Below are 12500 nucleotides of genomic sequence, written 5' to 3'. Positions count from 1 at the left end.
CACTTGAAAAATAGCAAATCATATTTTGCGAATGAAAATTTTTTATATCAGTTTTTCTAGAAGATAAATAAGAATTTCTTTTCACAAAGTGCTTCAATCAAGTGTAACAACAGAAAAAAGTAAATAATAGGAATGAGCATCTCTAAAGTTTTCTGAAGACCCAAGAAAGGGAAACAAAGAAAGTGCACACGAAATCACTTATAACGGAAAAGGATGGCAAAGTTAAAAAGAGGCCATGGGCAGAGGTGACCTGAGCCATCTTGCTGCAATTGCAAGTACTGTATATGATAAAGTTTTTTCGTGTGTGTGTATATATATGTGTATGTATATATATATGTATATATATATATATATATATATATATATAAATGTATGCATAAACAGCATTATATATATAGAGTGTGTGTTGTATATATGTGTGTATATATATATATATATATATATATATAAAATATATTGCTTGCGTGTGTGTATGTATGTATGCATACATATTTATATATAGAGGTGTGTGTGTGTATATATGTATATATATAATATAATATATATATATATATATATATATATATATATAATATATATAATGTGTGTGTGTGTGTATGTATGTATGCATGCATATATTTATGCATTTCATGTACGTAAGACACCAAGTAACATTCTTTTTAGAGGACAGCAGGGCCGTGTGAATAGCGAGTCTTCAATTGGCGTCGTCGCGTGTCGGACGGTCAAAGAAGAAGTATATTCCCCCCAAAACCCGCTACTAGTGACTGAGTGAGAAAGACCCCCAGATTTCCCTTTGAGTCCCGAGTGTCTTTATGTCAAGCGGCGAGGCAGAAGGTGTCTAGAACGAACCTGAAAAGCAAATTCATTAACGGTTTATGGGGCCTTTGTGTCTGTCAAAGACGCGAGGCTTACGGCAACGACAAAGGACTGTAAACACTCCTCCAGCCTTCGCGGGCTGGGCGGGTGAGGGTCGTTGCAGCGCATGTGCAGATGAGAACTGGTTTCGCTATTGTTGTAATTATTACCATTGTAGTTTTATTGTTGCAATTATCATTTTCTTTTTATTGTTGTAATTATCGTTTTATGTTTATTATTGTAATTATCGTTTTATTTTTATTGTAATTATTATTTTATTTTTATCATTGTAATTATCGTTCTATTTTTATTGTTGTGAATGTTATCATTGTAGTTTCTTATAATCATCGTTTTGTTTTTACTGTGTAATTATAATGGTATTATTGTTGTAAATATTATCATTGTAGTTTTCTTGTAATTATCATTTTGTTTTTATTGTTATAATTATGTTATTTTTATTGTTGCAATTATATTATTTTTATTTTGTTGTAAATATTAACATTGCAATTTTATTGCTACAATTATTATTACCGTGGTGTTATTGTTGTAATCATAGTTATCTTTATTGTCATAATTATTATCATTGTAGTGTTACTGTTGTAATTACTATTATTGCTATTATTTTAGTTGTATTGTTGTAATAATTATCACTGTAGTTTTATTATGGTTATTATCATTGCAGTTATGTTGTTGAGATTATTATCATTGTAGTGGTATTGTTGTAATTATCATTGTAGTTATAATTTTGTAATTATTATCACTGCAGTGTTAATGTTGTCATCTTTTTACTGCAGTTTTATTGTTGTAATGACTATCACTATTTTATTGTTTTAGTTGTCATCATTATATTCCTATTCTTGCAGTTGCATTTTTAGTTGCAGTTATTATCAATGTAGTTTTATTGTTGTAATAATTATCAGTTTAGTTTTATTATTGTAATTATTATCACTGTGGTTGTTGTTGCTGAAGTGTTGTGTTGCTGAGTTTTAATGATTATAATATTTTTTCAATTGTTATGATTGAAACTCGATTTTGTAAAGATCTGTAATAATAATAATAATGATAATAAACATGACTCATTTTGCAGACTTTACTGGTAAAATTCACCAGCAATAATAATTATAATGGAAAAAATAACATAGTACTTTTAACACAAACACACACACACATATATATATATAGTATATATATATATATATAAATTTATATATATACAGTATATATAGTATATATATATATATATATATATATATATATATATATATATATATATATATATATATATATATATATATATACATATATACACATAAAGTCGAAAGTACGATGAAAGAAAGTACTTCATCTATTTCCCTTTCAGCTAGGAGGATTCAAGTATCAAGTTTATCGAAAAGAGTGTGAGGAAATCGAAATCTTAAGAGGAAATTTGGACTTAATGGAATTAGCTTCTGTTACTTGTGTCGCGATGCCTATCACCCACTCGGGCTGTTAATGCTTTTTACTTGGGGCATTAAGCCTTGATTTAGGACTTCCATGACGAATTTTTCAGCGACCTGTTTGTTTTTTGTCAGGTAGGCATCCAATTTTGTAGAAAAAAAAAAATAATAGTAATAATGATGATGACGTACAAAGAACAATCGGATTCTGACAAATGCAAAGCTCTTCGTTGGTCGAGTCGGTAGAGCTGTGGACTGGCACTCGCCAGGCCAGAGTTCGAGTCTCCGGCCGGCTGATGAAGAGTTAGAGGAATTTATTTCTGGTGATGGACATTCATTTCTCGCTATAATGTGGTTCGGATTCCACAATAAGCTGTAGGTCCCGTTGCTAAGTAACCAATTGGTTCTTAGCCACGTAAAATAAGTCTAATCCTTCGGGCCAGCCCTCTCTAGGAGAGCTGTTAATCAGCTCAGTGGTCTGGTAAAACTAAGGTACACTTTAACTTAACTGACAAATGCAGGAGACAAAATGATCCCCATTTTATAGTTGTTTTTAATTATAATAATAAAGTTCTTTATAGCAGCACACAACTTTAGTTGCTAATAAAGAACTGGGCATTGTTGTACCAACAGTAACAAAATAGTAAGCAAGAAGTTTCTTTTAATCTTCTGAATAATAATTACGAAAATAATAACAATTATGATAATAATATTTGCAATTGTTACTCTTTTTGTTGTTAACGGGGGTTAGAGTTTTGTAATTATTGTGATTATTACCCTTATTTTTATTGTTATTATCATCATTATTCTTCTTATTTTAACAAGAATCCTAGCAAAACCTGCCAAATCACGATAGTACCTAGTTCCGAAAGCTACGCTGACATGCTTAAACTAGAGCCAATGAGCATTTCAGTAATACTATGACTGCTCTTGTAGCTTTGTTTAAAAAAAAAAGGAGTTAAATTCCTCTTATTATCTACAAAACTAAGTTGATAATATTGTATTGACATCATCGCAAAAATACTTAAACGAACATATGTTACTTTTGTTTGCTTCATTCAACTTTACTAATGAAAAAACCTACAACATTCGACTGCGAATCCTTAAAATATATATCTGATGTTCCCCTAGCCGTAAAAGATTAAATAATTACATTCCATAGAATGATTATGAAATATCAGATTTATTCTCCGTAATATAAAGATATAATAGTCGATCTATTAACCCAAAAATAAACATATAAAATCTCGTTTATCATCTCTAAAACAAAAGATAGAATGACTGACTGAATCTCTCCTAAAGAAAGATATATAGTCTGATTTAGTCTTATGTAAGAAAAAATAATTATTTGATTTCCTTCTAAAAATAAAGATGCCCAATCTTGTTTATCCTGGTTTATCCACAACAAAATAAAGATAAAATTTATGATTTTCTACTCAAAAGAAGGATATAGCACCTTCTCTATTCTTCATAAAATACAAATACAATACCTAATGTATTTTCGCAAGAATAAAACTGGAATCTGTATCTTATCCTCTCAAAAATAGACTTTGTGTGTAAGACTGAGAAACATTACCTGCTTCTTCAAATACTTCGAAAGTCGATCGGGCAGAGAATTGATGATGGCTGTGCGCACTGAATCATTCACGATGCAGTGTAGAACAAGAATCATCAGTCCCTGAAAAATACCATCATACAGGAATATATATATATATATATATATATATATATATATATATATATATATATATATATATATATATATATATATATATATATATATATATATAAATATATAAATATATATATATATATATATATATATATATATATATATATATTATATATATATATATACTGTATATATACATACATACACACATATAAATAAATATATATATATATTATATCTATGTATCTATATATATATATATATATATATATATATATATATATATATATATATATATATATATATATATATATATGTATATGTATATCTCTCTCTCTCTTCTCTCTCTTCTCTCTCTCTCTCTCTCTCTATATATATATATATATATATATATATATATATATATATATATATATATATATATATATATAAATGGATGTATGTATGTACTGTATGTTCCAGCATAACTCTGAAACGCATTGAGCAATTTCAACCAAACTTGGTGTACGTATGACTTACTATCTGGAAAAGAATACTGTGTGGGGGATAAGACATCACTAGCACCAAAGGGCACAAAAGGCCCCTTCCCTGAAACGGGGCTGGTTGTGCCTGTAGACTTAGTAACTTTACGAATTTATCATACCTAATTTCGGTATATATATGACTTACTATTTGGAAAAGAATGCTGTGGGGGTAAGGCATCAAGGGCACCAAAGCAGGTCGGGGTTGGGAAGGGGGTGACAGAGAGAGAGAGAGGGAGAGGAAGTGAGAGAGAGAGAGAGAGTAGAGGGGGTGTTAGGGAGAAGAAAAAGGGAAAGAGATAGGGATGGTTGGGGATAGAGAGAGAGAGAGAGAGTAGAGGGGTGTCAGGGAGGAGAGAGAGAGAGAGAGAGAGAGAGAGAGAGAGAGAGAGAGAGAGAGAGAGAGAGAGAGAGAGAGTAGAGGGGGTGTTAGGGAGAAGAAAGAGGGAAAGAGACAGGGATGGTTGGGGATAGAGAGAGAGAGTAGAGGGGTGTCAGGGGAGAGAGAGAGAGAGAGAGAGAGAGAGAGAGAGAGAGAGAGAGAGAGAGAGAGAGAGAGAGAGAGAGTGAGGGGGTGTCAGGGAGAGAGGAAAAAGAGAGAGAGGGGAAAAGTGAGAGAGAGTAGAGGGGTGTTAGGGAGGAGAAAGAGGGAAAAGTGAGAGAGAGAGAGAGAGAGAGAGAGAGAGAGAGAGAGAGAGAGAGAGCAGAGGGGTGTCAGGAGGAGAGAGGAAAAAAGAGAGAGAGGGGAAAAGTGAGAGAGAGTAGAGGGGTGTTAGGGGAGGAGAAAGAGGGGAAAAGTGAGAGAGAGAGAGAGAGAGAGAGAGAGAGAGAGAGAGAGAGAGAGAGAGAGAGAGAGAGCAGAGGGGTGTCAGGGAGGAGAGAGGAAAAGAGAGAGAGGGGAAAAGTGAGAGAGAGAGAGGGGTGTTAGGGAGGAGAAAGAGGGGAAAAGTGAGAGAGAGAGAGAGAGAGAGAGAGAGAGAGAGAGAGAGAGAGAGAGAGAGAGAGAGAGGGAGAGAGAGAGTAGAGGGGGTGTCAGGGAGGAGAGAGGAAAAAAGAGAGAGAGGGGAAAAGTGAGAGAGAGAGCAGAGGGGGTGTTAGGGAGGAGAAAGAGGGGAAAAGCGAGAGAGAGAGAGAGAGAGAGAGAGAGAGAGAGAGAGAGAGAGTACAGGGGGTGTCAGGGAGAGAGGAAAAAGAGAGAGGGGAAAAGGAGAGAGAGAGTAGAGGGGCTGTTAGGGGAGGAGAAAGAGGGGGAAAAGTGAGTGAGAGAGAGAGAGAGAGAGAGAGAGAGAGAGAGAGAGAGAGAGAGAGAGAGAGAGAGAGAGGTGTCAGGAGGAGAGAGGAAAAAAGAGAGAGAGGGGAAAAAGTGAGAGAGAAAGTAGAGGGGGTGTTAGGGAGGAGAGAGGAAAAAAGAGAGAGAGGGGAAAAAGTGAGAGAGAGAGTAGAGGGGGTGTTAGGGAGGAGAAAGAGGGGAAAAGTGAGAGAGAGAGAGAGAGAGAGAGAGAGAGAGAGAGAGAGAGAGAGAGAGAGAGAGAGAGAGGTAGAGGGGGTCAGAGAGAGAAAAAAAGAGAGAGAGGGGAAAAAAAGAGAGAGTAGAGGGGGTGTTAGGGGAGGAGAAAGAGGGGAAAAGGAGAGAGAGAGAGAGAGAGAGAGAGAGAGAGAGAGAGAGAGAGAGAGAGAGAGAGAGAGAGAGAGGGAGGAGAGAGGAAAAAAGAGAGAGAGGGGAAAAAGTGAGAGAGAGAGTATTGGGTGTGTTAGGAGGAGAAAGAGGGGAAAAGGAGAGAGAGAGAGAGAGAGAGAGAGAGAGAGAGAGAGAGAGAGAGAGAGAGAGAGAGAGAGAGAGAGTAGAGGGGGTGTCAGGGAGGAGAGAGAAAAAGAGAGAGAGGGGAAAAAGTGAGAGAGAGAGTAGAGGGGGTGTTAGGGAGGAGAAAGAGGGGAAAAGTGAGAGAGAGAGAGAGAGAGAGAGAGAGAGAGAGAGAGAGAGAGAGAGAGAGAGAGAGAGAGAGAGAGGGTGTCAGGGAGAGAGGAAAAAGAGAGAGGGGGAAAAGTGAGAGTAGAGGTGTTAGGGAGGAGAAAGAGGGGAAAAGGAGAGAGAGAGAGAGAGAGAGAGAGAGAGAGAGAGAGAGAGAGAGAGAGAGAGAGAGAGAGTAGAGGGGTGTCAGGAGGAGAGAAAAGAGAGAGAGGGGAAAAGTGAGAGTAGAGGGGTGTTAGGGGAGGAGAAAGAGGGGAAAAGAGAGAGAGAGAGAGAGAGAGAGAGAGAGAGAGAGAGAGAGAGAGAGAGAGAGAGAGAGAGAGAGAGAGAGAGAGGGTGTCAGGGAGGAGAGAGGAAAAAGAGAGAGGGGAAAAGTGAGAGAGAGAGTAGAGGGGGTGTTAGGGAGGAGAAAGAGGGGAAACGTGAGAGAGAGAGAGAGAGAGAGAGAGAGAGAGAGAGAGAGAGAGAGAGAGAGTAGAGGGGGGTCAGGAGGAGAGAGGAAAAGAGAGAGAGGGGAAAAGTGAGAGAGAGAGAGAGGGGTGTTAGGGGAGGAGAAAGAGGGGAAAAGTGAGAGAGAGAGAGAGAGAGAGAGAGAGAGAGAGAGAGAGAGAGAGAGAGAGAGAGAGAGTAGAGGGGGTGTCAGGGAGGAGAGAGAAAAGAGAGAGAGGGGAAAAGGAGAGAGAGAGAGGGGTGTTAGGGAGGAGAAAGAGGGAAACGAGAGAGAGAGAGAGAGAGAGAGAGAGAGAGAGAGAGAGAGAGAGAGTAGAGGGGGTGTTAGGGAGGAGAAAGAGGGGAAAAGTGAGAGAGAGAGAGAGAGAGAGAGAGAGAGAGAGAGAGAGAGAGAGAGAGAGAGAGAGAGAGAGAGAGTTTACCGGTTGTCATTCAGTTATCCTGGGCAGCGCCCGGTTGGTCAGCTGGTATATATATAAAGGGAGAGAGACAGACAGACAAACGGAGAGAGTCGCTGTATACTGATGAAACAACTGGGGTAAGCAAACATATTGGTTACAAGATATTTAACAGAACATTTAGTCACATTTGAGATCCTGAATGTTTATATATCCTATAAATGAAATAAAATGAAAAAATAAAACATTGAGATATGCGTTAAGAATTTTATTTATTACTGTATTTATGAAATTCATGCATTACTTACTGTTATCTTTCATCATTTGTATTGCTATTAGTGTTACCTGCGCTTCACATCTCAAAAAAATGAAGGTAATCTTGCGAACGAATTACCTGGGAGGCATTGAAGATTGTAAATATGTAGGCGAAGATGTGTCCAGTGTTGATGTACAGGAATCCGAACACCCATGTCGTCCCCAGGAGACAGTTAAGGGAAAATGACCCTTTGACCCACAACCTGAAAAATGAACGACTGCTACAGATGTATGTTTGAAGGGCATAGAGTCTACCGGTAACATTCACCGATGCTGTATATCTATGGGCGCAGTCTCTTAACTTCTCTGCTTCATAATATTTTTGGATTGGCTTTCCACTCAAAGCCTTCAAATCCGAAAGGTATGTTTGGAGAAATTTTCCCTCCCGTAGGGCTAATGCCTAATCTATTGAGGTGAGTTTTCTACATTTGCTTTTTGAGTGTGTGTGCGTTTTTTTTTTTTATTATTATTGTGCGAACGAAAAAGTGCATTTTTTTTTTATTTCATACAGTTGATTTTATACAATTAGACTTTCATGCTTTTATGATACTGTTTCTTTAATAACGGCAATTTGTCATTTTTCCATTCCTTCTGCTTCTGTGGTTGAGCGGATAAAAGTTTTCGTTAAATATCTGCGATTGCGACTTGTCATCGTAACACCTCAGATTCAAACGATTGAGAATACGGAGGATTCCAGCAATGTATCAAGTTGAAAGATTGAGTATATGCTTGTTCTCGGCATTATTTCCAGTTGCAAGATTGCCAATATGCTTACTCCCGGCATCACATCAGGCTGAAAGATTAAGAATATTAAGAGTTCCAGCAATGTGTCCAGTCGAAAGATCGAGAATATGCTTGTTTCCAGCATTTTTTCCAGTTGAAGGATTGAGAATATGATTATTCCTCGCATTATGTCCAGTTGAAAGATTGAGCATATTCTCGTCATTGTTTTCCGTTGAAAGATTGAGAACATTCTTGTTCCCAGCAATTTTTCCAGCTGAAAGGTTGAGAATGTGCTTTCCTCTCGGCATTACTTCCAGCTGGAAGATTGAGAATATGCTTATTCCCGGCACTATCTCCAGTTGAAATTTCAAGTTGAGAGTTTGAGAACAGAGCGCGCATCAGCAACGATTCCGGTTAACGAATTAGCTTCCACTGTATCTGAGCGCCTGGCTCATTCGTTTGTATAATGTTACGAACATCTTTTTGTAATATAATATCTGCTCGGTTATCTCTGAATTATTATACATTCTTCTATTTTAGAGAGAGAGAGAGAGAGAGAGAGAGAGAGAGAGAGAGAGAGAGAGAGAGAGAGAGAGAGAGAGAGAGAGAGAATGCGGATGGGGGAGGGATAAATTCTTCCCACCACCTAGTTATTAAAGCATAAGAAGCAAATGATAAACACATCTACAGGCTCTCCGCTGTTTGTTTTTCAAAGGGCATGAATGGTCTGGGAAAGGAATTCCTTTCATGCTCTCCTCCCACGTCGGGATGAAAGAAGAACACTAGGTGGGGGAGGGAAGAGGGAGGGGGATGTGAGGGGCAGGAGGCACTCAGCTTTTATTTCTCAACAGACCAAGAACTGTCTCTCCTGAGTGCCTTGGATCTAATATTCTATGAAGTCTTTCTCCAACCACTATTTTATTCCCTCTGCTTCTCCTGGACGGTTTTTTTTTTAATTTTTTTTTTATCCAAAAGTCTTCCTTAAAAAGCGACTACTTGGGCCAATTTGACTCTCAGCAGTAATTCTAAAGAACTTTGTGGTGAATATTCTGGGCACTGTGCCTTTCCTGGAAGGAATCTCTTTCTTCTAGTCTAGAAAGCACCATCTGGCTGTTACTTTGGACTATCTGCCTCTTCAGGAAGGTTTCATCTTCTGAAACTCAGCGGTTATTTTTGGCGAATCTAACTCTCTCCTATAAACAATGTTCTCTTCATTTAAAAAGCCAAAAGAAAACCTTCACATTTTGGTGGCTACTTTGTACGACATGCCTCTCCTGGAAAGTGTTTTTTTTTTTATGAAAGTCTGCCTTATCTGGTCGGTACTTGTAACGATCTGACTTTCCTGAAATGTTTCTTTTTCTATTTCTTTTTAGAATCTGCCCTGATTTACTTGTTCCTTTGGACAATTTGCCGTCTCTTTATTGACATTTTTTATGTAGCTGGTACTTTTGACAATCTGCCTCTCCTGGAAACGGCCTTGAAATCAGCCTCAGGTAGCAGCTATGTTGGTTAATCTACCTCTCCATGACAATATTTTCTTTTTTAAAATCTGCATCATGTAACCGTTAGTTGTGACAATCTGCCCTTCCTGGACAGTAGATGCTGTTCAACCTAAAAGCCTGAGCATTATAACGGTCACTTGGAATAGTCGGACTCTCTTAGACGTCACCTTATCTTACTTCTTGAAGTCCGCCTCAATCTATCTCTACTGGACTATGTTTTTTCTTCTTCTTAAATCTGCCCATATTGGCGGCTACTCTGAGTACTGAGCCTGTCCTGGACGGCACCTTCTTTTTCTTCCTCTTGAACTATGTCTCATGAAGGAGCTGCTTTGGATAATCTATCCTACTGGGAACCGTCGTTATCCCTTCTTCTTAGTCATTCTTTTTTTATTTTCTTTGTTGTTGTTCCATCTTCTCTCTTTATTTAACCTGCGAAGTCAGTATACCGGGTACTTCGAACTTTTTTTTTTGTCTTTTTAGGGAGCTCTGTTTTCCCGCGCGTTTTGTCAACGGGACGTCTCCCGCGCTATTATTTCTGTTTGCCTTTCCACTGGATAGTCTCCTCATACAACAGGGAGGAAAAAAAAAAGTTAATTACTGTTTTGACATCGTATGGCAAACTTAAAATTGACCACAAGAAGGAAATGTTGACAATAGCAAAAGGAGGTTTATTCATTCCATAGTCAAGGTAATTTAGATGTGAGTTTTTTTTTTTACATCAAACGTATAAAAGGCCTCTTAATTATATATGAAGACCGGCCTTTTATTTGAGGGATTGGGTAAAACGTGAATGGTTTTTTCTGATTCAGTCAAGGAACCAAGTCTACTAGTTTAGATTAATCAGTGAATTATAGAAGAAAGAACTGGGTTTCCACATACATACATACATACATACATACATACATACATACATACATACATACATACATACATGTAAGAAAGGAAATGAGTTCTGTAAGAGCCTTTGTGAAGGAAAGCAGATTTTTAAAGTCTAGTTACAAAGCTGAAAGGAGGTCTATAAAAATACTGTAAAGAGCAGAAAATTTTTTGAGGAGGTATGTAATGAATGAGAGAGAGAGAGAGAGAGAGAGAGAGAGAGAGAGAGAGAGAGAGAGAGAGAGAGAGAGAGAGAGAGAGAGAGAGAGATAATCAGGAAAACAGAAGAGAGTGGAGAGAGATAATTGAAAAAATAGATTCTGGGATAAAATTAACATGCTTAGATTTATTCATTATGAATAGTTCCTTTGTTCGTTGGATCAAAAGACTAAACAATCATCTGAAAATTATTTTGAGAAAACAGAACCAAATTTCCCACAGAAGATTAAAAAAAATCAGTTAATTTCGGCAAATATTTTCAAAAGTATTGAATTTACTGCACAGATAAGTATAAACGGGAATTTCAGGTCGAAGGGCTGGATATTTTGAGCAGATATGATTATGGTATATTAAAGAGAAAGAGAGAGAGAGAGAGAGAGAGAGAGAGAGAGAGAGAGAGAGAGAGAGAGAGAGAACGTTGACCTGTGAACTCTAAATTATGGTATTTGTCAAAGCATTATGTTCAGTATATTTATTGTAATTTTAAAGTGATTTCACTTTCTTTAGTAGATAAGAAACTCATAAATAATACGCAAACACATACACACATATGTGTATATATATGGGTAGTTTACAGTTTACCGGGGCAATTGCGCAACATCCAAATCCCTCCACATAGGTAAGTAGTTTGACCTCGACCTGACCACGCGACCCTGTGCAACCCTGCGAGACCTGACCGCATTCATTCTAGCACAGAATTCAAACTGTTAACATGGTGTCTTCCCATCCGTCTCACATTCAATTTGCTGCTGAAGAAGAATCGACTTGCCAGAATGGTCCGACAATTCCGATTTCGAATAAGGTACGTGTGTTTTTTATATATATAATATAAGGGGGGTACGGTAGGATTCTCTTGATTAGGACAGTAAATCATCGATAACTAGAGGTTAGGGGTAAAATTTCGTCCCCTGTAAACCCTGTGGCAAGCGCGTGCAGCACAAAATTACCGCTTGCCAGAACATACGTGCTTGCCAAGAATCTTTCAAAATGCGGATAAGGCGTGGAGTGCCGTTCTGCACACTGAAACTGAAATCAGAAATGTGCAAAAAATGACCGCTAAAATTTTGTGATAAATATTAGTTTTCGTCTCGTCTCCATTTTTGTTGTGTGTCCCTCCGCCAATTTTCTTGTCAGAGCTTACCGCCATCTAGTAGTAGATTCTGACTAGAAAACTGGTCTGAAGATAGAGTTGCCTCGAAACTGTAGCTGCTCCATATATATATATATATATATATATATATATATATATATATATATATATATATATATATATATATATATATAAAATAAATATATACCATCTTTTAATGGAATAGGTCTAGAAGTTATTAACCTTCAGTTTCCAACAAGCTTTTTGGGATGAGGTTGCCATCCCCACGCCCTTTATAGTACCCCTTCATCAAGGAGAGACCTGCATCGACCCCACATCGAAGAAATAAACATTGAATTAAGTATGTGGTGGTTGGTCGAGTGCAATAGGTTAAAACGAGGATTGTTATTGGCAAGGGGTTAGCAACCTCATCCCGCTCCATCAGACCACTAACCGTATTTGTTCAGGCAGCGT

The 12500-nt window shown here is 37.5% G+C and overlaps 1 protein-coding gene across 1 annotated transcript in view; it reads right to left on the bottom strand.

Annotated features, from left to right (window-relative positions):
* LOC136840535 (adhesion G protein-coupled receptor L3-like) overlaps window positions 1–12500 on the bottom strand; it is a 44696-nt gene that overhangs the window by 4060 nt on the left and 28136 nt on the right. Inside the window, exons 15-17 of the mRNA XM_067107180.1 lie at window positions 12481–12500; window positions 7696–7819; window positions 3868–3969 (exon numbers count right to left, since the gene is read on the bottom strand). The exon at window positions 12481–12500 is cut by the window's right edge and continues 66 nt beyond it. Coding sequence (XP_066963281.1) covers window positions 3868–3969; window positions 7696–7819; window positions 12481–12500 — 246 coding nt within the window. The remainder of the gene's footprint in view (window positions 1–3867; window positions 3970–7695; window positions 7820–12480) is intronic.

The sequence above is a fragment of the Macrobrachium rosenbergii genome, chromosome 1 (assembly GCF_040412425.1).
Source record: "Macrobrachium rosenbergii isolate ZJJX-2024 chromosome 1, ASM4041242v1, whole genome shotgun sequence".
NCBI classification, from domain to species: Eukaryota; Metazoa; Arthropoda; class Malacostraca; order Decapoda; family Palaemonidae; genus Macrobrachium; species Macrobrachium rosenbergii.
Note: the sequence above shows the minus strand (reverse complement) of the source record. Positions and strands in the feature narration are given on the sequence as shown.